The sequence below is a fragment of the Rhinatrema bivittatum genome, chromosome 17 (genome assembly GCF_901001135.1).
Source record: "Rhinatrema bivittatum chromosome 17, aRhiBiv1.1, whole genome shotgun sequence".
In the NCBI taxonomy this organism is placed as follows: Eukaryota; Metazoa; Chordata; class Amphibia; order Gymnophiona; family Rhinatrematidae; genus Rhinatrema; species Rhinatrema bivittatum.
Window position 1 is genome coordinate 450,780 of NC_042631.1, and position 27,798 is coordinate 478,577.

Sequence of the window (27,798 nt, forward strand, 5' to 3'; positions counted from 1 at the left end):
TAAAGTAAGTTGCGTGCACCGGCAGCTGGCTGGCGTGCGAAGCTCCGGGACAGCGAACAATGGTGCTGTTGCAGCCCACCTCCCCGCCCCTTGCAGGAGGCCCGGCACTTGAGTGTGTACCGGCCTTTACGCCTTGGAAAATTCACCCGGCCTGCGTGTGGTTCGGCCACGCGCGTAAAGGCTGGAATTTACCTGTGCCGGGCATTTAAAATCTGCCTGATTGTCTACTATTTGTTTTAAATCTGCTGGTTCCTACTTTTAGAGTGTCCCCTTCTTTGAATATTTTTTGAAAGGGTAAATAACAGTCCTTGACCTGTTTCACCTCACAGATGATTTTATAAACTGCAATAGCCTAAACTAGACATCTTATAGTCACAATTAGGGCAGTATTTGAACAGCCTCTTAGCGGACATGTTAAGATAACAGGAGAGGAAAGATAGAAAGGAAATAGCTATCTACTATATATATATATATATAAAAACATTTAATTCTGAGGAGACTCAAAGAAGAAAAATGAGACTACAGAAAGAAAATAAGTATATTGCTCGAGTTCTTTTACTTAAGATAATTTTTTTAAAGATGCAACTTCAGCAAGAACAAAGGGTCCTTTTGCTTGGGTAGAAGACTTGCATGGGACGGCAGCATAGGAAGACACATGCATGCTCCGAAAAGACGTCTAGGGCTCTCCGAGCTCCGTAAGCGCACAGTTCGGGTCAGCACCATCATCTTCCATAACCCGTTTGTGTGGCTGATATAGTCTTGCTTGTCCACAGAGAAAGATTACATTCTTATTGTGACCCAGCTGTTGCCTCCTGCTTTTCTGTACCCAGTTGAAAACAGGCCTAGCGCTGGCACCATGAGCCTTTAATTACAATTGCCCTGGGATTTTTCCCCTTTTTTATATCCCTGGCCCTCACCATCCCTAATCCGGTCCTTTCAGTGACGTCCTGGGCTGGGTGCCCTGCAGCCAGCTGCAAGATGTCACCTTCAGACAATGACCCTGACGTCCTCAGCCCAGTCTTGGCTATGAAACTGGGTGGGTTGTGTTTGTGTAGCACTTGCCACTTGAGCATCAGACTTGCTTGGCTTGCAAGATCATAGTATCAGCTTCCTCTTATCATTGCGATGTTTGCCCTTTCCTAAACCTTCTCCCTCTCTTCCTTGCTACTGCCTTGTCTAACATTTTTCTTCACAGCTTCTTTCCTCACCATCTCTCTCCTTCCTTACCTTCATTTCTGTCTTCTCTGCTCTCCCCCTCATCGTAACTTTCCCTCCCAGCTTATGATCCTCCTACTTTTGGCTAATGTAAAATTGTAATGTGTTTGAATAATCCCTGCAAGTTATCTGTCTTGGTAGAAAATGTTAAATCAAAATGATCATCAACCACCTATTCTCCTTATTACAGTCCTCTCCTTTTTCCTTCTCGCCTGACATACTTGTCATCTTTTATGCCTTGTTCTCCTCTGCAGGTCTCTCCTCCATGCTTTGTTCCTTTTCTCACGTTTCCTTCATTCTCTGCCCCTTCGGTTCCTAACTCTTTCCTTCAGCAGGCACCGTTCTTCCTTCCTAGCAATCTCATGCTGATTCTATGAGGAAGCCACCTTCTGAAATATAAAACTACTGAAAGTCCTGGGGCTCACTTAGCTGAAAGAGCTACAATCTTTATTGCTCAAAAAGCACAGCAAAAGAGATGAATCTCTTGGACTAATGGCTACAGATTTCATTACATCCATTAAGAAAGATATTGTACTCTGATAGGAATGCCCTCCTAGAGACAAAACCAGTATCAACATTCAGAAAGGCCTGGGAAAAACACAAAGGATCTGTAGGATGATAAGGAAGCACTGGGCTAAGTGGCACAGGGTGGCACCATCAACCCTAAACCCTTTGCTGGGTAGAATGGATGGGCCAGTTCTGTTTTGGGTTTTTTTTTTACCAGCTGTCTTGTCTTTGCTTTAATCCTGTTGCAATTACCTCTGTGTTATAAAACAGAAGTCTCATTTGTAAGCAGCTGACCCTTCATGAGGCACCATCTAGAGGAGACCAAGGCAGAACCACTCTGGTCCTTAAAGGCTGTAAGCCAATCTGGTTTTTTTTTCCCCAGATAAACAGGCTTATGCAATTTAGCCTGTATTCTGACCAAATGCATGCAAATATTCATTGTAGATAATCTGAAGGCCAGGTTTGTATGCACCTCTGCTCTAAATAGTTATTACGCTGGCATTAGTTCTCACACAACAAAGATCAAAACCACTACAGGTCTTTCCTTTCTGTCCAACCCAACCATCACACCTATTCCTGGGATTAGAAATCAGCCCTACATTCTGAACTCACATCCCATAGCATCCTGATACTTGTCCATTTCGCATTAAATTGAAATATCTCCCAGTCTGTGCTTTGATCCCAACAATCCTCAGTGTATTAGCTATAAAGTGTAGTGAAGACGTGAATGCTCTCTGGGTACAAACAATACAACCTATATCATCACACGGTGGCAAACATCATCCACCTCTTCTGTCTTTGTGAGAACTGATCCACGCAGAGTTGAAACAGGAGAGGAGATTCCCAACCTCACAGGTCCTGACATAGTGTGTAGATCTGCTTGGGTGGAAGACTGTGATGACAAGGCTACGCTGTGACAAATTAGATACCTGAGAACAAAAATGTGCTTGTTTCAGGGCTGTTGCTTCCTCTTCAGGGTCTTGATGTCCCTTCTTGTGTTATATTTTATTTCACTTATTTTATACTTGTCTAGAATTAAAGATGTGCATTAATTGCAATGTTTTTGCCTTTTAATAGCAGCCTTCCTGGCGTCCTAGCTCCAGCAGTTCATGTTATATCCATTCTTTGCATGTTGCACAGATTGCTGCACCCTTTAGATTCACTGTGCTGGGAGCAGCGAAGAAGAAGCAGTTTTATGAAATGTTTAATACCAATGTCCCAAGACTCAAATACAATTCATACTGAAAAAGGAAGATCTTAATGATTTTGCCTGCGGTAACTGCTGCATCACCTTCTTGGCCCTTAGTCTCTTCCTATATACTCTTGTGCACTGCACTAATAAGAAAAAGCTCAGCTCTCTTCCTGGCCTACAATATATTCATACCAGCATATCTTAAAATAGGTTTTACATGGTGTTATCCTGAGACTGGCATACTGGTTTCACCAACTCCAGCGGGGAAAGGAACTGAAACAGGAGCAGCATTAGATGGCAAAACTGTGGGGTTATCAAGTAAGCGTTATGTTACAGACTCCACCTCCACCACCTCCGCTACAGTACTGAAGCTGACACCGTCCTGGATGATGAGCATACGACTGGGGGACTCCTCGTTGTGCACAATGATATATTTGTCTGTATTCTCAGAGAGGGTTATCTCAATGGCTTCATCATTTAATTGCACCTGGCTGTCAGTACTTACCACATCATCTGCCTCGTGCATGGTCTCACTGTGCACCAGAACTAGGGAGGGCTCTGGGGCAGGGGTTTCGCTCCCAGGCTCCTTTCGCTTTCTAAACATAGTTTTCTTTGGGAGCCTATATATCTCAGAGGCATCGCAGCTGAGAGTGGACTCAGCCTCTGCTACCTCGCTGGCTTCTCTGCCTTTGTGGACTTGCTGGTGGCGACTTAGGCTTTGCATGAGAGCAAAGCCCAGGCCACACTGCTTGCACCTGTAGGGTTTCTCCTGCAGATGAGACTTCTGGTGCCGGCGCAGTTTGGTGGCCAGTGGGTATGCCTTTCCACACTGCTCACACTTGAAGGGACGCTCCCCAGTATGCAGGCGCTCATGGGCTCGCAGTGTATGTGGGTCCTTCAGCTCTTTACCACAGATGGTGCACAGGTGGGCCTCACCTGTGTGAGAGATCAGGTGCCGCCTCAGCTCTGGCATCTGGGGGAAGGCGTCACTACAGAACTGGCATTTGTACGGCTTTTCCCCTGTGTGCAGGCGCAAGTGCCCCCGCAAGTTGCTCTTCTGACGGAAATCTTTGCCACAGTAGGGGCAGATGTAGGGCTTCTCTCCCGTGTGTAGTCTCATATGATTGCGCAAGGAGCTGGGGTTGGCCAGGTCCCGCTCACAGATCGTACACTTGTATACTTTATTGTTCTCTGGCATCTGCACCTTCACCTGGTGAATCTTTTTGTGGATACGGAGAGATGGTCGACGGGCAAAAGCCTTGCCACACTCATCGCACTGGAATGGGCGCTGGCCGCTATGCAATACTTCATGCTCTCGCAGGTCCCGCTTAGTACCATAAGCTTTATCACACTGCCGACACTGGTAGGGGCGTACACCGCGGTGGAGAAGCATATGGGCTTTGAAACTCTCCTCAGAGGTGTAGCTCTTGCCACATTCAGTACACAGGAAGGGCTTGTGCCCACTGTGAGTGAAGCTGTGCTTCTTTAGGTGGCACAGTTGAGAAAAAGCTTTTCCACAATCCTGGCAATGATATTTTCGCTTGCTGGTACTGCTCTGACCAGCACTGTGATAGACAAACAGCTTCCTCTTGGCACACCCAGAGGACAGCTCCTGCTGGACTTGGGATGTACACATCAGCACCTTGCTCTCTTCAACTTTCAATATTTCCTTCTTGTGTAAGACTTCTGACTCTGGCTCAGAAGAGTTTTCTACAACATTTCCTTTTGGCTTCTTATGGCTTTCCATTCCCAATGACTTTTGCTCATTGGTCAGCTCCTGTCTAGTTATGATCCTTCCTTCTGGTAAGCACTGGTGTAACTCATTCATCAGCCTGTGGACCTTGTGCTGCTTCTCAGGAAACGGGGCACTCAGCAGTATGCTGCCAGTAGCCAATCTCCCCTCTCCTTCAGTGATGGTGCTGTTTAATTCATCAGCCTTTTCAGTGCTTGTGTTTGTACCTATATCCTCTTGTTGTGCGCCTATTTCACTAAGCACTCTAGGTCTCCCATTTCTTATGGCTTCTAGCGCTGTAGGCCTCTTGTTGACTTCTTCTGGCTCCCCGAATCTCCTGTTGGGTGATGGGTTGCTCCCAGCTTCCGGTTCCCCGGCTAACCATTTGTTTGATATTCTGTTCCCTGCTTCCTCATCTGTGCTTTTTCTGCTGGATGCAACATTATTCCCAGCTTCTGGTTCCTTCAGTTTCCCATTAGCTACCATGTTCTCTGCAGTTTCTAGCTCCCTGGGCCTGTTGCTGGATTCCATGTTGCTTGAAACTTCCTGCTTTGTAGGTCTCTTGCTGGATTCTGTGTTACTTGTGGCTTTTAGTTCCACGGATCTTGCATTAGAAGACATGATCTTTGTGGCATCTTGCTCTGTGAATCTCCTGGTGAGTGGCATGGTGCTCAAGGGTTCCAACTCCCTGGTTATACTGCTGGCTTGCTGTGGGTCTGGTGTATGAAATGTCCTGGGTTTCTTTCCTATGCATTTTCTGCGTCCTGGGGTTCTGGTTCACTTGTGCTTGTTTTTCAACCTCCATCATAGAGCCAGGGTGCTTCTCCCTCTTCAGCTGCAGTCGTCTGGAGTATTTTGTAGGCATCTCTTTTTGTCTAAAGACATTTGGGGCATTATGATCTGCACTGGGTTCACTTTCTATCATCTCCATGGTATCAGTATCATCAGGGATAGCTGAGAAGAATCAGAGTAGAGTTATTAGTTATTGAATAAATGCAAGAACTCAGACATCCAGAGAGTCACTTATGCCAGTGGTTCTCAACCCAGTCCTCAAAGCAAAGAGCCAATCAAGTTTTAAGAATATTCACAATGAATATGCATGAGATAGGTTTGCATAAGAACATAAGAAATAGCCATACTGGATCAGACCAAGGGTCCATCAACCCCAGCATCCTGTTTCCAACAGAGGCCAAACCAGGCTACAAGTACCTGGCAAGTAACCAAACACTAAGTATATCCCATGCTACTGATGCTAGAAGTGGCTATTTTTTAAGTCAACTTGATTAATAGCAGGTAACGGACTTCTCCAAGAACTTGTCCAAACCTTTTTCACACCCAGCTACACTAACTGCACTAACCACATCCCAGAGTTTAATTGTGCGTTGAGTAAAAAAGAACTTTCTCCGATTAGTTTTAAATGTGCCCCATGCTAACTTCATGGAATGCCCCCTAGTCTTTCTACTATCCGAAAGAGTAAATAACCGATTCACATCTACCCGTTCTAGATCTCTCATGATTTTAAACACCTCTATCATATCCCCCCTCAGTCGTCTCTTCTCCAAGCTGAAAAGTCCTAACCTCTTTAGTCTTTCCTCATAAAGCAACAGTTCCATCCCCTTTTATCATTTGTCGCCCTTCTCTGTACTTTCTCCATCATAACTATATGGTTCTTGAGATGTGGCAACCAGAATTGTATTGTATGCAGTCTCACCATGGAGCGATACAGAGGCATTATGACATCCTCCGTTTTATTCACCATTCCCTTTCTAATAATTCCTAACATTCTGTTTGCTTTTTTGACTGCCGCAGCACACTGAACCGACGATTTCAATGTGTTATCCACTATGATGCCTAGATCTTTTTCCTGGGTGGTAGCTCCTAATATGGAACCTAACATCGTGTAACTATAGCATCAGTTATTTTCCCTATATGCATCACCTTGCACTTATCCACATTAAATTTCATCTGCCATTTGGATGCCCAATCTTCCAGTCTTGTAAGGTCCTCCTCTAATGTATCACAATCTGCTTGTGATTTAACTGCTCTGAATAATTTTGTATCATCTGCAAATTTGATAACCTCACTCGTCGTATTCCTTTCCAGATAATTTATAAATAAATTGAAAAGCACGGGTCCCTGAGGCACTCCACTGTTTACCCTTTTCCATTGAGAAAATTGCCCATTTAATCCTACTCTCTGTTTCCTGTCTTTTAACCAGTTTGTAATCCATGAAAGGCCATCGCCACCTATCCCATGACTTTTTAGTTTTCTTAGAAGCCTCTCATAAGGGACTTTGTCAAACGCCTTCTGAAAATCCACATATACTACATCTACTGGTTCACCTTTATCCACATGTTTATTAACCCCCTTCAAAAAAGTGAAGCAGATTTGTGAGGCAAGACTTGCCTTGGGTAAAGCCATGCTGACTTTGTTCCATTAAACCATTTCTTTCTATATGTTCTGTGATTTTGATCTTTAGAACTCTTTCCACTATTTTTCTCAACACTGAAGTCAGGCCAACTGGTCTGTAGTTTCCTGGATCCCTTTTTAAATATTGGGGTTACACTGGCCACCCTCCAGTTTTCAGGTACAATGGACAATTTTAATGATTGGTTATAAATTTTAATTAATAGAACTGAAATATCATTTTTTAGTTCCTTCAGAACCCTGGGGTGTATACCATCCGGTCCAGGTGATTTACTACTTTTCAGTTTATCAATCATCAGGCCTGCCACATCTTCTAGGTTCCCCGTGATTTGGTTCATTCCATCTGAATCATTACCTATGAAAACCTTCTCTGGAACGGGTATCTCCCCAACATCCTCTTCAGTAAACACTGAAGCAAAGAAATCGTTTAATCTTTCCGCGATGGCCTTATCTTCTCTAAGTGCCCCTTTAACCCTTCGATCTTCTAAAGGTCCAACTGACTTCCTCGCAGGCTTTCTGCTTCAGATGTGTTTAAAAAAGCTTTTACTACTACGGCAGTTCATGCAAATCTATCTCATGCATGTTTATTGTAGATATCCTGAAAACATGACTGGCTATGTATGTCTCAAGGTCTGGGTTGAGAACTAATGACACACATACCCGTATGCTTATGTACCTTCATGCTAACACAATGATAAACATGACCATACACCTGCATACTAACACACACACACACGCTGCTGTGCCTATCCAGATCCAGTACACAATACTCTCAGGACTGGTGCTAGCTTTTCTGCTGCCTCCCCCCGCTGTCCCCCCGTTCATTAATCTTCCTTTAAAATCTGACACTCCTCCTTACCTGGGCCCACACCCCTCTCCTGTGGAACTCATGACCAGTGTAAGGGTATTAGATGCCCTAGGCAAACTTTAAAGCCCCCACCCTAACCCCTCTGCTCTCTATATAAAACTTACACACTTAAAAAGTATACATTTATAACAGATTTTGCAAGAACAACATTTGCAATACAGATTTCTGAGGTAAAAATATCACTTACAACATGTATATTATATTTAAATGCATTGCTGTGGTGCCAACCAGAAAACCCTGTAAAATACCCATAAGTTATTAGGCCTATTGTATTGCATGTTGGATGTGGGCTTGACCCTCAGAATGTCATGAGTAAGCAATTACAAGATCATAAACCTCCATACTAAATCAGCACTAACTGCCAGTACTAAAACAATAACAATCTTAGCTAAGAAAAAAATAACACTGCAATTATTACAGCAGATCCTAAAATACCAATACACCTCCTTTTAGGAAGGCACGAGCCTGGCTGCTATAAATCCCTACACACTAACAGAATCCCTTACCTCATTCACACATGCAGAACACAAATAGAACCTGACCAAATACACAAAAAAGAGACCATAAAGTACAAACAGAGAGCACAGACAAACTGAATTGAAACCGCAACAAGCCAGTCTCTATATGCATTGCAACAATGGAAAAACAGAAACATCACCATTCCTCATGAGACAAACAAAATAAAAAAATATATACATCATAATAAAACCATATTAATAACAAAAATACATATTTCAAAACAGCTGAAGAATAAATGTCCAAAAATTAAAAAAAACTCATATAAATTGTTTGTAAAATTTGCCAAACACTAGTAAATATTTCAAAACAGCAGACACATCAAATAACACCCAAGAATTAAAACTAACATGCATATAAAATAAATAAATAAACAAACCTCCCACTCTCCATACCTGTGAACTTTTGAGATTGTTGTGAATTAGTAGGTGTGGGAGGGCACATAAATTTCTTCCTCTCTCTTCTTACATACACTCACTTTCTCTCTGTCATATACATATTCATGCTCCCTCACACACACACACACACACGCTCTCACACAGACACATGCTATCTCTCGCTCACACTACCACAACCTCTCTCAGGTGCTCCCTCACATATACACACAAGCACGTGCTCTCTCACACACACACACACACACACACACACATGCTATCTCTCGCTCACACTACCACAACCTCTCTCAGGTGCTCCCTCACATATACACACAAGTACGTGCTCTCTCACACACACGCTCCTTCTCACACAGACACATGCTATCTCTCGCTCACACTACCACAACCTCTCTCAGGTGCTCCCTCACATATACACACAAGCATGTGCTCTCTCACACACAAGGGCTTCACCCTCTTTTCTTCTGCTTGCTCTCCCTGGGCCCGCCTCTTCACTTTGGCCTCCATTGGGTTGGGATCACAAGATTGGCCTCCATTCCACTTAGGATGCCAGTAGGATGGGGTCTGCTAGCGACCCGCAGCCTCTTCTCTATTTAGGCTACTGGCAGACGGGATGGTTTCCATCAGGAAACCTGCAACCTTACTACCTCGGTTCTTTACCCCCACTTCTCATTCCCTTCCCTTACTTCCTCAGCTTTTCCTCCCCTTTCCCTTACTATCTTGGCTCTTTCCCCACTTTTCACCCCTTTGTGCACTCCAGAGGCTCTTCCCTCCCTCCCTCTAGATATTCTTCCCCTTTCTTCCTCTCTCCCCCTTTCCCTCTTTACTTCAGCTTTCCCCCCACCATTCCTGTGCCTCTAGAGATTCTTCTGTTCACCCCTTAGTGAGTCACTATAAGAAAATGAGTTCTTACCTTTCTAATTTTCATTCCTGTAGTACCACAGATCAGTCCAGACTCCTGGGTTTTGTATCCCTGCCAGCAGTGTGCCACTTGCATGTCCTCAGTATGAAACTATATCCAAGTCAAGATGCCAAACCAAGCAACTAAGTTGAACAGCCCACCCGATTCCCCACAAACATGAGGGTTGTGATGCTGGGAAAGAAACTCGAGAAAAGTGTAAACAGCAAAGTGATCAGCTAACAACTCTGCAGTAACTTCATAATAACAAACCAACAGACAAACCGAGCAAGCAACTCCCCTCATACCATGGGCAGATCTCTGGACTGATCCGTGGTACTACAGGAACGAAAATTAGCAGGTAAGAACCAAATTTTCCTTTCCCTGTACAAACCCAGACCAGTCAGACTCCTGGGATGTGCCTAAGCCCACTAAATTGGGTGGGACCTGGAGAGTCTTGCTCGCTGAACACTCTCACCAAAACCAACCATAGTCAAAGCTCTGACATACAAATAATAGTATCAGGCGAACGTGTGCAGTGAACTCCATGTTGCTGCCCTGTAAATGTCCTGTGTCACCTGCTGGTCAAATGAGTCCTTAAACCTTCAGGCACCAGCTGACCCTTAGAAATATATGCTGAACTGATCGTCTGCTTGAGCCAACACACAATCATAGCTTTGCAAGCTTAATGTCCCTTCTTTGGAAGGGCGAAAATGATTAGTGACCTTCAGATATCATAGCAACTCCCACTGGACATCCAAAAGCCTCAGCTCCCTGAGGGACAGAGGAATGCAGGTAGTTCCATGGACCCCCGACACTTTGGCAGAAAGGAGGGCATGTGTGCAATGACAAAAATCTGCAAAAACGCATCTCAGCATGATAAAGCCTGTAGCTCCAAAATCCTCCTTTCTGAACAAATGGCCACCAGAAAAACCACCTTAAGAGTTAAATCCTTCAAAGTTGCTCTCCTCAATGGTTCAAACAGACCCAGACAAAGTCATAAGCACTAGATTCAGATTCCAAGACGAACACACCTTCCTCACTGGCGACTGCAAGTTCTTTGTCCCATGAAGAAAGCATACAACATCCGGATGCGTGGACAGGGAACAACCCTGTTCTTTACTGCATAGACAGCTGAGGGCTGCTACCTGCACCCTCAGAGAATTAAAGCCCAAATCTCTGACTAAACCATCCTGCAGGAAGGTCAAAATATGGGAAACTGTAGCTTGCAATGCCTGCACATCTTGACCCATACAGCAGGTCTTCAAGACCTTCCATACTCCCTTCCTAATAATTCCTAACATTCTGTTTGCTTTTTTGACTGCTGCAGTACACTGAGCCGACGATTTTAAAGTATTATCCACTATGACGCCTAGATCTTTTTCCTGGATGGTAGCTCCTAATATGGAACCTAACATCGTGTAACTACAGCAAGGGTTATTTTTCCCTATATGCAACACCTTGCACTTATCCACATTAAATTTCATCTGCCATTTGGATGCCCAATCTTCCAGTCTTGCAAGGTCCTCCTGTAATGTATCACAATCTGCTTGTGATTTAACTACTCTGAATAATTTTGTATCATCCGCAAATTTGATAACCTCACTCGTCGTATTCCTTTCCAGATCATTTATAAATATATTGAAAAGCACCGGTTCAAGTACAGATCCCTGAGGCACTCCACTGTTTACCCTTTTCCACTGAGAAAATTGACCATTTAATCCTACTCTCTGTTTTTATTTTATTTATTTTATTTATTTATTTATTGTTTTTATATACTGACATTCGATCGAGATATCATATCGGTTTACATGTAACTCAAAACAAATAAGACAAGACTTGCTTATTTTACATTATAACATGGTAACTGTTTGTAACATGGTAACAGGAAGGAGAGAACAAGGTACCATACATGGTATTTGAAGAGAAAGAACAATCAACTGAACATGTGGCTAGCTAGGTAGCAAGCTCTACTTATTTACAAAGAAGGCTTTTAACCAGTTTGTAATCCACGAAAGGACATCGCCTCCTATCCCATGACTTTTTAGTTTTCTTAGAAGCCTCTCATGAGGGACTTTGTCCCTCATGAGAGGCTTCTACCGGTTCACCTTTATCCACATGTTTATTAACCCCTTCATAAAAATGAAGCAGATTTGTTAGGCAAGACTTCCCATGCTGACTGTGTCCCATTAAACCATGTCTTTCTATATGTTCTACAATTTTGATCTTGAGAATAGTTTCCACTATTTTTCCCCACACTGAAGTCAGGCTCACTGGTCTATAGTTACCCGGATCGCCCCTGGATGACACGCAACACTGAAGCATGCACTTTGGGCAGAGACAACAACTCCAAGGTGACCTCCGGTAGAAGACAGAACTTTGCCATAGCTCTTCCAACTCTCAGTCCTGATTCAGGAGTATCCTACTCCCTGACCACCAGCTTCTTCATTGATTTGTGAAAGGGAAACACCTTAGCCAGCCCTCTCAGATCATCCAAAACCAGATCTGCGACCTCCAAGTCAGACTCTTTCTGCGGCACCATGATTCCAAGCTCTTGGAGAACCTGTAGAATCAACAGCCAGAGCTTGTCTGCGAAAAAGACAAACCATCTTGTGATCACCCCCTTCAGCCACAGGAACCTCCTGCAGATCATCGATCAAGTCTAGCACAACCTGCAATGGATTCTCCCCAGGGATCACCCCTGGGGCCTCCTGCAGATCCTCCAACTCATCCGTATCACCATACAGATCACAAGAGCCTGAAGCCAGGCCCAAGGTACCCCAAACTCTCTCAGCACACTCTCTCTTAGGAGGACTAGATTTACTCACGCTTTGGATCCTCGCGGGACTCAAGGCCGTAAGCCATCATGTCCCCCTAATGCTTTCCTGGCCAGAAAGGCCTTGTGCATCAGGAGAACAAACTCAGAAGAAAAAGCCTGAGAGTCATCGGAATCCTGAGAGCATCCAACCCCTGCAGGCCCCACATCCAGAGGGAAATCCTTCCCATCAAAACTGTCCTGATCCATCCCAAGACCCATTGCAGCCAGGGACAGGCACGGTGTAGAAAGCTCGGGCTCGCCCGAAGCCGCAGGAGACTGCGTAGCCGACTGGGTGGCAGTATCCAAAATGGCTGCCATCCCCCCCCTCTTGCTGGGGAGAGACCCTGGCAGCAGTTCTGGTGTGGAATACCAAAGATGCAGAGCTATCATGAGGGGAGGGCCCTTCCACGCGCCCTCCCCACCAGCAGCATACCTGGCGCATAAATTTTGTCCGTTGAGCCGCAAATGCAACCCCCTGCAGGCCTGCATAGGAAAGCAAGCAGCATGGCACTGAATGCATGATGAGAGTCAGAAGCTCTACCTCCAGTTTCAGCGCCACAAGTTACTCACCCTGAGAGACCTACCTGTTGCACCACTACCCCCTGGTCACCTGTCCTGGATCCCCGATCTATGCAGCGACTCCCCGGCAGGAAAAGGAAACAAAGAACCACCACTTTATTTTTTTAAACTTTACCAAGCAAAATAAGAGAAGACAAAATACTTCTCTGTGTCCTTGCTAGAGTGGACAAGATCATCAGCCCTCGTGAGGGCTGAGGGATCTGGACCACCAGATGTTAGCCCCACAGTATGGGGTCCATTTTAAAAAGACCGCCCACATGTCCATGTGCACACGGTTCCCGGCACACACACACTTGGACGTGCCGATTTTATGGCACGCGTATATTATAAAATCCAATGTCCGTGCGTGCATGACAGCTGCCGGCAAGTAATGGCCGCTGCCCCGACTGGTCTTCGTCCTGCCCAGACCACAGCCCCCAGCTCGCCCCCTTTTGTATGCATATTGATGGTTACTCATACAGCCGGGCCCTTTAGAAAATGCACACAACGCGCATAGGGCCCGGACCCATGTGTAACCACTATTATTTGCATATGTAGGCCTTTGAAAATTTGGCCTTATCTGTGGTGAGCTAAAGGAAGGGTCACCAAGCCCCTGTTCATCCGCCTCAACCAGAGAGGATAGCGCCACCAGGACCTTACAGCTCCCCAGGAGATTCCCTTTGAAATCTTCTAAATCTTCTCCTTCCATTTTCTTTTTTTTTCCAGATTGCAGGTTTTGCACTATCTGCCATCTGCAGGAGACAGAAAAATCCTGAGGGAATGCAGGTGGCACACTATATTATATAGCAGTTTCAATAAAACTTTATCTGCCTCTATCTGCTGGCAGGGGAACAAAACCCAGGAGTCTGGACGGATCTGGGTACAGACAGGAATTTAGCTTTTCCCTCTTCTCATCATCTCTCTCCCTCCCTCTGAGATTCTTCCATCCTTTCTTCACCTCAGCTTTTTCACCTTTCAACCTCTTTCCTCTAGAGGCTCTTCTCACTCTCTCCCTCCTTCCTCTGCCCTTTCCCCCTCCAAGGGATGGGACTCTGCAAGCACAGCTTAGTGCAGTCAGGATTCTTCCTCCTCCCCACGTGAGCCAGCGACTGAAGCAGCATTTGTGTAACGTCATCTACTATTATGGGACCGGTCTTGTGGCAGGAGATGCGAAATCTCACTGCTCTTATCAAGAGACTGGGCCCATGGCAACAGGAGACTGTCGCTCAAATGCTGCAGCTGCTCCTGCTGCCGGCTCATGTGGATGATCAGCTTATTGCAACATCGGATTAGGCAGCTAAATTTGGGGTGGCAAGCCTTCCTTAGCAATTCCTATGATGTGAGTAGCCTGTGGTCTTTTCTCTATTTTGGCCAGCGATGCTTCAGACTGCACTGGGTGGCCCTGCAGCTTCTGACTTCACTGCTCTGTGCATGTGCACGGCTTTCACAGTGGGTAGCCCTGGCATTGATCACTATCCCCTACCCCCCGACACTGCAGACCCTGGATGAGGGCTGTGTTTTCCTGTACAGTGGCGACATGTTTGGGCTGTCACTCCAGAGAGGACCCTCACTTCTGATATGGAAAGATTGCCCAATCAGATCACTCAGCTAGCAGCAGGGTTGAGTCCTGTGCAGTGATAAACTGATCTACCAAGCTGTGGAGAGCTTGGCTCTTTAAAGAAATAGAGACTAGGCCAGCCTGGCAGCTCAGATTCAGTGCTATGCTCTGCCATGTGGAAGGTGCTCACTTCAATCCCCAGGTCAGCAGGGGGAGGAGTGATCTTGGCCTGATGCAAGATCCCTGGTACATGGTCCCTAGGATAAAGAACAGAAGAAAAAGCCCAGCCCTAGCTCCAACTGAGCTGAAGCCCCAAAAGGAGGAAGAAGAAACTGCTGGCTTAAAAACCATAATAAAAGAAATGGGGGCTGAAGAGTCAGTGCAGTGCGATACCTGTGGGTGCAGAATCCCTCGTGCGCTGCTGTGGAGAGACTGAGCCTAGCTCCATTTGTGGCCAGCCTCTGCCATCTGCATGTGCTGAGCTCACTCTGCATTCCATTGTCCCCAGCAGCACCTCTGTCCCAGGCTGGATGGATTTGCAGACCTGTAGGTAAAGATGTCCACTCAGCTGCAAGTGGCTCACATTTTGTTCCTCAACACTCTTTGCTTTCTTTACAGCACTGCAAAACAGCAAAAAAAAAAGTGGCCATTATCATCTGCTAACTCCAGCACCACTCCAAGAAGGTTTCTCTGTAAGTTTATTCAACGTAGTATCTTGTTAAGATTCAACAAGAAAATAAAATTATTTCCTACCTGCTAGTACCACGGATCAGTCCAGACAGTGGGTTGTGTCTCCCTTCCAGCAGAGGGAGTCAGAGCAAAACTCGAAGGGTGGCCTCTTATAAGGTGATGCGCCCTCTGCTTCCCTTCAGTATTAAGAATATCAAAGCAAAAAGCAAAACTATTCTGGATGGATCAAGGAAACTTGAATTATGTACTAGACGTGCCAACAGCGATAAGCAACAAAGCCACAAAAAAAAATAAATTTTTTTTTGAAGAAAAAACTTGCAAAAGGAATCAGGTGGTAACCACCAACCATTCTGTGAAGTTAAGCATTTAAGCTGAATATTATCCCAATCCCATACAATCTTAGGGAGGGTGTCTGGACTGATCCGTGGTACTACAGGAACGAAAATTAGCAGGTAGGAAATAATTTTCTTTTCCCTGTACGTACCCGGATCAGTCCAGACGGTGGGATGTACCAAAGCTTCCCTACATAGGGTGGGCCCCGGATAGCCCGGCTCGAATGACCTGGGCGCCAAAGACGCCAAATTCCAGTGATTGTACATTCAAGCGATAGTGTCTTGCAAAAGGGTGGAGCAACTTCCAAGCAGCTGCTCTGCATATCTCCTGCGGCGAGACTGCCTCACTCTCAGCCCAGGAAGCTGCTTCAGCACATAGTGAGTGCGCTTTAATTCCATCTGGAGGACTCCCACTGACACCAATATACGCGGAAGAAATTGCGTCCTTCAACCAGCGAGCAATAGTGGTTTTTGAAGCCTTGTTCCCTTTCTTGGGACCGCTCCACAGGACAAAAATATGGTCAGACAAACGAAAATCATTAGTGACCTCCAAATAGCGAATGAGAACTCGCTTGACGCCGGACCTTCATCAGGGAAGGACGGAAGCTCTACGGATTGATTGAGATGGAACACTGAGACCACTTTAGGCAGAAAAGATGGTACTGTACTCAAGGACACTCCCGAATTCATGAAACGGAGGTAGGGCTCTTTGCATGATAGAGCTTGGAGTTCTGAAATTCTGCAGGCAGAGCAAATAGACACTAGAAAAACTGTCTTCAGAGTGAGGTTCTTGAGGGTTGCTCTCTTGAACGGCGGGCTGACCAGGACTCGAAGAACCAAGTTTAGACTCCAAAAAGGACACAAGGAGTGGACTGGTGGTTTTACATGCTTTACCCCTCTTAAAAAACAGACAATGTCGGGATGCGAAGAAAGAGGAACTCCCTCTTGACAAACAAGAGAACCAAGGGCCGCCACTTGTACTCACAAGGACTTGTAGGCCAATCCCTTCTCGAGGCCTCGCTGCAAAAAAGGATAGCACTTGAGCTATGGATGACGTGGAGATATGTCTATGGATACACACCAGGCCTTGAAAACTTTCCAAACCCGGACGTAGGAAATGGAAGTAGAGGTCTTCCGGGCCTGGAGCAGTGTGGAAATCACACCCTCCAGGTAAACCTAGTCTTCTTAACCTCCACCGTTCAAAAGCCAGGCCGCAAGACAGAAGTGATCTGCCCGGTCGAAAAATACTGGACCTTGCCATAGGAGGTTCGGTAGATGTCCCAGGTGGAGAGGGCCATCCTCCACCAGATTGACCAAGTCTGCAAACCATGGTCTTCTTGCCATTCCGGCGCCACTAGTATGACTGGTCCTTGGTGAATTTCTATTCTCCGAATTACTTTGCCGACCAGTGGCCATGGTGGGAATACATAGAGAAGGTTTCGTGGCCATGGGAGGACTAGGGCATCCACGCCCTCTGCACTGTGTTCCCTTCTGCGGCTGAAGAAGCGCAGAGGCTTTGCGTTTCTTAGAGTGGCCATGAGATCCAGGTGTGGGGTTCCCCACCGGTTGAATAGAAGTGCTGCTGCCTCATCAGACAATTCCCACTCCCCTGGATCTATATGTTGTCGGCTCAAGAAGTCTGCTTGAACATTGTCCACTCCTGCAATGTGGGACGCTGCTAGGCGAGAGAGATGAATCTCCGCCCATGCCATCAACCTGTCCGTCTCCAGAGACACATGTTGGCTCTTCATTCCCCCTTGGCGGTTGATATACGCCACCATGGTCGCGTTGTCGGAGTATCCTTATTGCTTGACGCTGGACCAGTGGTAAGAAAGTCTGCAATGCTAGACGAACCGCTCTGGTCTCTATATGATTGATCGGCCATGTCGCTTGGACCGCCGTCCACCATCCCTGAGCAGACTGCATTTGGCACACTGCTCCCCAGCCCATTAGGCTGGCATCCGTGGTGCCGATGACCCACTGTGGGATCTCCAGATCCACTCCCTGCATTAAGTGTTCGAGGTGGAGCCACCAACCTAGGCTGTCCCTGGCGATATCTGGCAGCGGGAGGAGGGCTTGGAACTCCTGAGGCACTGGCTTCCAATGGGAAAGTAACGCCCTCTGAAGAGGACGCATATGTGCAAAGGCCCACGGCACCAAGTCTACAGTCGAGGCCAGAGTGCCCAAGACTTGAAGATAGTCCCAAGCTGGGGGGAGTTCAAGGCTTTGGAAGCGTTGTACCTGGGTCATGAGAGACCGAGCCCGATCCTGCCGGAGGAAGACTTTGCCCACTTTGGTATCGAAACAGGATCCCAAAAAGTCGAGCATTTGAGAAGGTGTGAGGCTGCTCTTGGCAAAATTGACGACCCATCCAAGAGAGTGGAGAAGGTGCAAGACCTGCTCGACCGCTCGCTGACATAGCTCTCGTGACTTTGCCCAGATGAGCCAGTTGTCCAGGTAGGGATGGCCGCCGTTCCCGCGCTGGACAGAAACGGGGTCAGCCTTGCAGGCAGACGCGCCTGAGAGCGTGAGCTCACCTGCCCCATCGAGCGCGAAGAACCCTCTCCATCAGGGAGGCATTGCGCGCATATGCCTTCACGGGAGAGCCGCGATCCCGGCTCTCCACAGGCACTACATCTGATCGGGCATGGCATGTTGCCGGACTAGAGCTTGCAGTATGAAAGAGTGGGTAAGAGAGTAAACCAAACAGAGCCTCCGATCGGGAGTGCAACAACTGCCAGTAAATGTTTAAATAGAGGTATTGCGTGTCTCTATTAATACTGCCCCGAGGAAACGACCTCTCAGGGCAGGGCAGCAGTAAGGCGTCGTAATGGGGGAGAGGCTGGGCCACCAGCATGCACGCCAGAAATCTCCCAATTCCACTTAAATCAGGAAAAATCAATTTGATCTGCAAAAGAGGATAGAAAAAGAACTGAAAAACTTACCCCAGAAAAGTAATCTTAGGCAAGAGTTTAAAATTGCCTGAACTGATCTCTGAACTGTTCCTTTCTTTTTTTTTTTAAACACTTGGTTATATTTTTTACAATTGATCATAAGAAAATGCCATACTGGGTCAGACCAAGGGTCCATCAAGCCCAGCATCCTGTTTCCAACAGTGGCCAATCTAGGCGATAAGAACCTGGCAAGTACCCAAAAACTAAGTCTATTCCATGTAACCATTACTAATGGCAGTGGCTATTCTCTAAGTGAACTTAATAGCAGGTAATGGACTTCTCCTCCAAGAACTTATCCAATCCTTTTTTAAACACAGCTATACTAACTGCACTAACCACATTCTCTGGCAACAAATTCCAGAGTTTAATTGTGCGCTGAGTAAAAAAGAACTTTCTCCGATTAGTTTTAAATGTGCCCCATGCTAACTTCATGGAGTGTCCCCTAGTCTTTCTACTATCCGAAAGAGTAAATAACCGATTCACATCTACCCGTTCTAGACCTCTCATGATTTTAAACACCTCTATCATATCCCCCCTCAGTCGTCTCTTCTCCAAGCTGAAAAGTCCTAACCTCTTTAGTCTTTCCTCATAGGGGAGTTGTTCCATTTCCCTTATCATTTTGGTAGCCCTTCTCTGTACCTTCTCCATCGCAATTATATCTTTTTTGAGATGCGGTGACCAGAATTGTTCACAGTATTCAAGGTGCGGTCTCACCATGGAGCGATACAGAGGCATTATGACATTTTCTGTTTTATTCACCATTCCTTTTCTAATAATTCCCAACATTCTGTTTGCTTTTTTGACTGCCGCAGCACATTGAGCCGACGATTTCAATGTGTTATCCACTATGACACCTAGATCTCTTTCTGGGTTGTAGCACCTAATATGGAACCCAACATTGTGTAATTATAGCATGGGTTATTTTTCCCTATATGCATCACCTTGCACTTATCCACATTAAATTTCATCTGCCATTTGGATGCCCAATTTTCCAGTCTCACAAGGTCTTCCTGCAATTTATCACAATCTGCTTGTGATTTAACTACTCTGAACAATTTTGTGTCATCTGCAAATTTGATTATCTCACTCGTCGTATTTCTTTCCAGATCATTTATAAATATATTGAACAGTAAGGGTCCCAATACAGATCCCTGAGGCACTCCACTGTCCACTCCCTTCCACTGAGAAAATTGCCCATTTAATCCTACTCTCTGTTTTCTGTCTTTTAGCCAGTTTGCAATCCACGAAAGGACATCGCCACCTATCCCATGACTTTTTTACTTTTCCTAGAAGCCTCTCATGAGGAACTTTGTCAAACGCCTTCTGAAAATCCAAGTATACTATATCTACCGGTTCACCAGTAGATATAGTATACTTGGAGTATAATAAAAAGCAAAGAAAGTGAAAGAAGAAACCAGTCAATCTTCCCAGACTTTGCCAGGAACCGTAGGTTCTGCCATCTTTCATTTGCTGGAGTCAGAGAAATACTGAAGGGAAGCAGAGAGCGCTTGGCGGCGGAACATTGTGGGGTATCATCTCGGAAGTTGCGGCGGCCCCGAAAGGACTGAGATCTGGAGGGATTTCCTCCAGAGAAGGCCCCTCGCGCCCGAAGATTATATCTTCGCTGACCCCGAAGCGAGTACGTGTCGGAAAGAAGGCTCTCGACTGTTTCGGGCGGTCCTCAGGCAGTTTATATATAGTGCCACAAGACTCACTTTAATCCTTTTTTTTTTCCAACTTTGCAATGCAAGGGAATGAAACGTCCCGGGAGAGAGGCAGCTGTCTAGGGGGAGTGACTGGACCACCAGTATTGCCCCAGAGCAAAGGTTCACCGGGAATAAGGAGCCTAGGCTGTATCACACAAGGGGCAAGGCCCCCCCTAGGCTCCCCAAGAGCGAGGAGACAGTGCTGTCTCCTGAAGAAAACAGAGCCTGTTCAAACTTTGCCAAACTTTTTTTTTTTTTTTTATAAACTTAATTTAAGAGAACAATAATACTTGCTTGATCTTGACAGAAATAGAGTAAGAGAACCCCACAGGGCAAAGGCTAAGGAAGAAAACCAGGGAACCGCAGGGTGAGCTGCCTGCATCTGCTGGAGACAGACAAATACTGAAGGGATGCAGGATAGGCTCTGTCCTGTTATAGGATACCCTTACAGTTTTGGTCTGTCTCCATCTGCTGGACGGGAGGTTCAACCCACGGTCTGGACTGATCTGGGTACATACAGGGAACCAGTGCATAAAATCATCTAGAAAAATTCTACAGAATAAATTACTTGTGTAGATCTCATATCACAACAGCTCCTCAAAATGTGCTCGTTTTCTAAGCAAAACCCCACACTCCATTATGCAAACCTTTTGAACATTAGAAATAAAATGAAATCTGCTCCTTTTCCCCACAGAATGCTGCCTCCTTACCTTACCCAGCTGAAGGTCCTAGGAAGAGTGGAAGTGCCTGTCCAGATACCAATCTGAGTTTGCTTAAAGAAAAAAGGCAAAAAAGGCTGATGTTACAGTTCTGCTCAATGAGTGCCCCCTGTCGGTGACCAGGGTCCTGTTCGTTGGACTGGGGATAAGAAGCACTTACAGCCTCCAGGGTGGTAGAGAGAGAGGAGAGGACTACTGCACTGTTTCTTGCTGGCCAGTCACTAAGCTCAGTGTGAAGCTGCACCCTGCTCTCAGGTAAGAGCTGGGGACTGTACTACATTTCTTGCTATGTTTTATCTGTATGAGGCAGAGCCCAGGGAAAGAGAGAAATAAGAAAATAGTTTCCAGGTCTTTTGCTACCCAGAACCTGGATCTTTGGATACTTCCCGTCAGCTATCAGGGTGGAAATAAGAACCAATAAAAGCTGGGGGATAGAGGTAAGAGTAAGAGTTGGTGGGAAGCCCCCTAAATTGCCCCGACAGAGATCATACCAGGTTGAAATGAAAAAAAAGATAGGAAAATTGGTTCTTAGCTGCTAATTTTTGTTCCTGGAATACCACAGATCAGTGAAGGTGCATTGGTTTTGCCTTCCAACCAGCAGATGAAGTCAGAGAAGAAAAGCTTTACTGATACTACTAGGGTGCCACCCGCAATCCCTCAGTATAACCTGTATCCAGCCACGATGAAACTTAACTGAAAATACTAACTTCCACTACTCTTTTACACTGAGCAGGAGAAAGATAGGACCCTCTTTGAAATGGAGCCCTTCCGACAAAGCATAGAACTTTCCAACCAGCAACTGAAAACGAGGGCAGGGTTCTGGACTGGACATATTCCAGGAGAAAAAATTAGCAGGTAAAAACCAATTTTCCTTTCCTGTTCGTACCCCAGATCAGTCCAGACACATGTGATGTACCCATGCTCTCCTAAATTGGGTGGGAATATGAAAGACCCATTCGAAGTTCACTCTCCCCAAAACAGCAGAGTCTGGTGCCCGGGCATCCAGCTGGTAACGTCTGATGAAGTGTGTAGCGAAGCCCAAGTAGCTGCTCTGACAGATCTCCTGTGGGGATACCACGAGGCTTCCTGGGCCCGAAGTCCCTCCGGAACCAGTCAACCCCTGCAAATCTACGCTGAACCAATTGCCTTCTTTAGCCATCGCATGATAGTAGCCTTGGAAGCCTCACTCACTTTCTTTGGTCCATTCCATAGAACATACAAGCGATCCAACTTCTGAAGACTGTTGGTAATCTTGAGATACCTCAATAATGCCCGAAAGTCCAACAAATGAAGCTCTTTTGCATGAGGCGTTGCCAAATCCAAATTTGGAAAAGCGAGAAGCTCCATCGTCTGACTGTGATGAAAAGTAGAGACTACCTTCGGCAGAAAAGAAGGCACCGTACGTAATAATACCCCTGCCTCTGAAATCTGCAGAAAAGGGTCCCTACATGATATAGGCCTGAAGCTCCTGAATCCTTCTGGCAAAACAAATAGCCATTAAAAAAATTACTTTCAAGGTAAGATCATTTAGGGATGCGCGCTTTAACAGTTCAAATGGAGCTCCACAGAGCACCCGCAGCACCAAATTAAGGTTTCACAAAGGCCACACCTTTCTCATTGGAAGATGCAAATTCTTCACCTCCCAAAGGAACTGAACCACATCTGGATGTGATAACAGAGCCAGGGTCTGCACTTTACCACAAAAACAGCCTAAAGCTACTACCTGCATGCAAAGGGAATTAAAGGCCAGTCCCTTCTCCAGAACCCTTTGCAAAAATGCCAAAATATTTGAAACCAAAGCTTGAGTAAGCTCTGTGCTCTCCCCAAGACACCAGGTCTCGATCACTCTCCACACACTAATATAAGCCAAGGAAGTGTAAAGTCTTCTAGTCTGCAGCAAAGTGGTAATAACCTCCTTGGAATATCCCTTCCGTCTCAAACATTTCCTTTTGAAAGCCAGGCCACAAGACAGAAACAATCTGCCTGATCCAAGAAGATGGGGCCCTGATGTAGCAACTTCTGAAGATTCCCGAACCTTAGCAGCGCATCTATTGCCAGATTTATTACATCTGCAAACCACGGTCAACGTGGCCACTCCAGTGCCACGAGAATCACTTTGCCCGATGTCTCTCTATCCAGCGTAACACTCTTCCCACCAGGGGCCATGGAGGGAAAATGTACAGGAGGAGCCCTGGTGGCCACTCTGGACCACAGCATTGATTCCCTTTGCCTCACACTCTCCCTCTATGACTGAATAAACTGTGTGCCTTGGCTTTCTTCCCCAAAGCCATCAAATCCAACTGGGCAACAGCTTACCTGGCCCGAATGAGAAGCACTGTGTCCTCTACCAACTCCTACTCTCCAGGGTACAACCCCTGTTGACTGAGAAAGTCCGCCTAAATGTTGGCCACCCCAGCGATATGAGATGCCGTCAAATGTTGCTCCACCCAGTGAAACAGCTCCTGAGTGATCATTTGAATCTTGATGCCCCCAACGACTGATATAAGCCACCACCGTTGCATTGTCCAAAAGAATCTGCACTGTTCGACCGTACAACCTTGGACAAAACAAAAGCAAGTCTACGGCAGCACCCGCCACACCGTATAGGTCACTCCCATACTTCTCAGTTTCTCAGACTGTAAGAGTCAGGACCCTCAATTGATTGCTGTTGAATCCAATTTCCCCGATACCTCTTGCCATTGAAGCAGAGAGCAATGTTGGAGTTGCATCAAAAGTATCAGGCTTATTGGCAATGGGGCAGATTTTCAGAGCCCTGCTCGCGTAAATCCGCCCAAAACCGGGCGGATTTACGCGAGCAGGGCCCTGCGCGCCGGTAAGCCTATTTTACATAGGCCTACCGGCGCGCGCAGAGCCCCGGGACTCGCGTAAGTCCCGGGGTTTTCGGAGGGGGCGTGTCGGGGGGGCGTGTCGGGGCGGGCCCAAACCGCGCGGCGTTTTCGGGGCGTGTCGGGAGCGTTCCGGGGGCGGGCCCAGGGGCGTGGCCGCGCCCTCTGGACCCGCCCCCAGGTCGCGTCCCGGCGTGCAGGAGGCCCGCTGACGCGCGGGGATTTACGCCTCCCTCTGGGAGGCGTAAATCCCCCGACAAAGGTAAGGGGGGGGGTTTAGACAGGGCCGGGCGGGTGGGTTAGGTAGGGGAAGGGAGGGGAAGGTGAGGGGAGGGCAAAGGAAAGTTCCCTCCGAGGCCGCTCCGATTTCGGAGCGGCCTCGGAGGGAACGGGGGTAGGCTGCGCGGCTCGGCGCGCGCCGGCTATACAAAATCCATAGCCTTGCGCGCGCCGATCCAGGTTTTTAGCAGATACGCGCGGCTCCGCGCGTATCTACTAAAATCCAGCGTACTTTTGTTTGCGCCTGGAGCGCAAACAAAAGTAGGCTATTCGCGCTCCTTTTAAAATCCGCCCCAAAGGGTAGTAACTGCCGCACCAGCAAGTTACCCCCATGCTTATTTGTTTCCCCAGACCATAAAAGTCAGAGTCTTTGTTGGTTGCTGTCTGAATCCAATTCCCCTTTAACTCTTTTCCTGCTCTGTGAGCAGGACCAGCTGGGGCAAAGATAAAAGTGTAAGCCCAGCTGCGTTCAGGAGGCCCCTATGTCTTCAGGAGAGGCAGCTCCTGTTAAACTATCCTGTCCAAGCCAGAAGGCAGTAAGGTACACTGTCCAGATGCCAGACAGTCTTCAACCCTGTGTCTAAGCTGAATACTGCAAAGGTAGGCGGTGATTCTTAGCATTGTGTGAATAAAGTGAATATTACTTTCGAAAGCCTGGACTCAGCATGTTTTCTGACTCCATGAGAGTGAAGCCTGCTTGGTCATCCTCACACTCCTCTTGTGGTAGCTTAATCCATAGCTCTGTCAGCACATGCGGGATTAACAGCCGCAATTCTTCCTTTCTGAACAGCCAGACCACTTTAGGATCATCTCTTTCAGCCACTGGCACTGCCTCTGGATCTAAAAGATCTTGATCCGGCTCTTCTGGGATCATCTCTGCCGGACTGTCTAGCCCATCGGAGTCTGAGTCCCTTATCGAATTGCCAGGCTGAATTTTCAGACCCAGCGTCCACAGGATACCCCCAGACCCCCTCAGAGGATCCATTCTAGGCACCTTTGAGGCCGTGGGCAACTGTGAATGTGAGAGCGCTTCTCCCCTGCTGCCTTCCTGGCCAGAAAGGAAGAGAATACCTGCGAGTCTTCAGAATTTCCCTCCAGGAGATCGCCTCACCATTCGAGACGTCTTGAGTCTCCACGGGACTTTGTACAGCGGGAATAAAGGAGGGGGAATCCCTTCTCTCCCCTGGGTCATTGCTTTTCCCTGCGCACGTGGACAAAATAGCCGCCGTTCCCAAAGTTGCCGAAATGGTCACTGTGCATATTCTCATCGAGCAAGTCACTTGTTTTTCTTGTGTTGCTGTTCAGGTCCCACCAGAACTGCCCTCTCCCGCAGACACACACCTGATACAAATGCATGCCACAGTCAGTCTTGCAGGAGCAGCAGCTTGTGCTACGAGTCTGTTGGTGCCATTTGAGTCCCACTGCACACTCTGCTGGCTTTCCTACTAGTGGCCCCCCACCGATAGGACACTCACAGACTGTGCAGAGATCCCTGAACCTCCATCAAGTCAGCCATTGCCTATCCTCCTGTCGCTGACCTCCCGCTCAGCCTACACTTCACTTCCTTTTTTTTTTTTTTTTTTTTTAATTTATTTTTTTAAAACAACTTTAATCAAAAAGTATACTTCCCTTACTGAGGGCACTGCTGGGGAGGAAGGCCTATCCAGGACAGAGAGGAAACTGGACCACCAGTTATCTACTGGTCCTCCACAGAATCAAAGACAAGCTCCAAAAGGATCACCAACCCCCTGCTCATGTGCCTCAACCAGGTACATTACACCTCCCTGGAGGAATGCTCTTCTCTTTTGTTTTTTTAACACCAGACTGTAGGTTTGCACCTCTGCCATCAGCTGGAGACAGAGAAATACTGAAGAATTGAAGGTGGGCACACTAGGATTTGTGGCAGTGTCAGTAATGCTTTTCTTCTCTGTCTCCATCTGCTGGTAGGGAGGCAAAACCCATGTCTCTGGACTGATCTGGGGTATGAAAAGGAATTGTCATTATACCTCAGTTTGAAACCACTGAGAGAGATCTTTTTCTTTTGACCCAGCAATTTCTTTCTGCTCCTTTTGTCTTTCACCACAGTAGAAACCAGAGTTGGGAAGTGCTGCCATGAAGTTTCCTTCACAACTTCCCTATTGTATATCTCCACCCAGTGACAGTCCTTGGCCTGCTCTCACATCAGGGGTTGTGAATGCTGCCTCTGCAGCATCCCTAACTCAACTTGGGGAGCAGAGGTCTGAGCCGGGAAACCCAGGTTTGTTTATATAGCAGCATGCAGCACTGTTGCTGAGCTGGCCCAGAGAAACACTTTTCTGATACTAGTACATTTACAGAGATTCTGATGTTTGTGCACAACTTTAGGTGTTAGTAACTTTGAATACAAGCACTGTGCAACATCTTAGCCTCTCACTGTTTATCAGTATCCCAGCATCTTGAAACATTAGAGACCATGTCCCATTTTTGGATGGGAAATATACCTTCCCAGTGTTTGCTCTTGTATCTTCAGACTCTGGATCTCCTCCCATGGGCCCAAAAAGAGCTCCCTCCTGCAGACCCTGCCCTACACACCAGACGCCCATGCTGCTGTCCTGGTTCAGCGACGGTCCCAGGGCCAGGCCCCTGGGCAAACTGCAGAGGTCGAGGCAGCGACATCCAGCTTGCATTGTTGGGTCATCAACGAGCACAGGAAAGCCATGAATAGGGCAATGTTTGGAGAGGAGATCCTGGCACTGCTCGCACACTGCAGGAGAGAAACAAAGATGCTATGAGGAATTTACCGGTAGCTCCTGGCAGTCACTTTTTCTCCTTCAGGCTACCATACCCTGTCATGTCCTTCTTCCCAAAGGAGACAAATGTTTGTGTGTACACACATATTAACACTACTATTTCCTATCCTTCATCCCATCTTCCTTCATAAACAGAAGTCACTCATCTCTCCACACACACACACACACACACACACACACACTCATTGATGCGAGCACACTCTTTCAACACACAGGATTACACGTGTGCACACTCACCTCTCTACACAAACATGATGGAATATAAATTCTACTTGTGGGTATAAAACACTAAATGAATGCACAGAAAAAGAAAATATAATAATGCTATTAGAAAAATATCCTGGCAGGTTGAATGGAAGGGGAGCAGGAGACCAGTAAGGGTAGTCCCAATCCGTGAGGGGGATGGGTAGGATAGGAGGCAATAAGTGAGGGATGGTTTGTGTGGGGATGGCAAGTGAGAAGGCAGATGGGTTGGTGGCTTGGTTAGGGTGCAGGATGGTGTGGAGGGTGCAGGAGCTGTAGGAAGGCAGACGTCACTCACAAAGCTCCTGCTCCTTGGGGGCCTCTCCTGTGCTGAGATCCAGCATTGCTGCTAGGTAAGAGAGCGACGGGCTCAGCTCCCTGCTGCTACGGGTGGGGAGAGAACAATTTCCGGGTAATGCTCTCCTCCGAGACCGCAAAGGAGCAAGGCGTTAAGTGTCCCCCGGAAACTGTGTCCGGAACCCGAGTTCCCCCGGCCGCCCCATCACATCATCGCGATGCCTCGGTACTCGGCCAAGAGTTACTGTCAGGGGCAATCGCA

The 27,798-nt window shown here is 46.9% G+C and overlaps 2 protein-coding genes across 3 annotated transcripts; both read right to left on the minus strand.

Moving 5' to 3' along the window:
* Window positions 1-537: 537 nt before the first annotated feature.
* ZNF408 (zinc finger protein 408) lies at window positions 538-5,456 on the minus strand. Its single transcript, XM_029582511.1, has one exon. It carries the CDS (start codon window positions 5,310-5,312, stop codon window positions 3,240-3,242), a length of 2,073 nt encoding a protein of 690 aa, XP_029438371.1. The 5' UTR covers window positions 5,313-5,456; the 3' UTR covers window positions 538-3,239.
* Window positions 5,457-5,462: 6 nt separating this feature from the next.
* Window positions 5,463-27,782, minus strand: LOC115079223 (histone-lysine N-methyltransferase PRDM9-like). Of its 2 annotated transcripts, XM_029582512.1 has the most exons (4): window positions 27,538-27,782; window positions 26,688-26,950; window positions 21,079-21,135; window positions 5,463-5,600 (listed from the first exon to the last, which is right to left on the minus strand). In XM_029582512.1, exons 1-4 carry the CDS (start codon window positions 27,581-27,583, stop codon window positions 5,568-5,570), a joined length of 399 nt encoding a protein of 132 aa, XP_029438372.1. In that variant the 5' UTR covers window positions 27,584-27,782; the 3' UTR covers window positions 5,463-5,567. The 2 variants fall into 2 exon arrangements, with proteins under 2 accessions (XP_029438372.1, XP_029438373.1); XM_029582513.1 differs by lacking the exons at window positions 5,463-5,600; window positions 21,079-21,135 and adding an exon at window positions 15,168-15,301 and having other exon boundaries at window positions 27,538-27,781.
* Between the last annotated feature and the right edge of the window lie 16 nt (window positions 27,783-27,798).

What these genes read in the sequence shown, in the direction of transcription:
- LOC115079223 (XM_029582512.1), bottom strand. Translation starts at nt 27,583, where the DNA reads ATGCTGGATCTCAGCACAGGAGAGGCCCCCAAGGAGCAGGAGCTTT. An exon ending in CAAGAGCAAACACTGGGAAG is followed by an intron (nt 21,136 to 26,687) that starts GTATATTTCCCA and finishes TTTTTCTTTAAG; the next exon opens with CAAACTCAGATTGGTATCTG. An exon ending in TTCCTAGGACCTTCAGCTGG is followed by an intron (nt 5,601 to 21,078) that starts GTAAGGTAAGGA and finishes GATTCTTCTCAG; the next exon opens with CTATCCCTGATGATACTGAT.
- ZNF408 (XM_029582511.1), bottom strand. Translation starts at nt 5,312, where the DNA reads ATGCCACTCACCAGGAGATTCACAGAGCAAGATGCCACAAAGATCATG.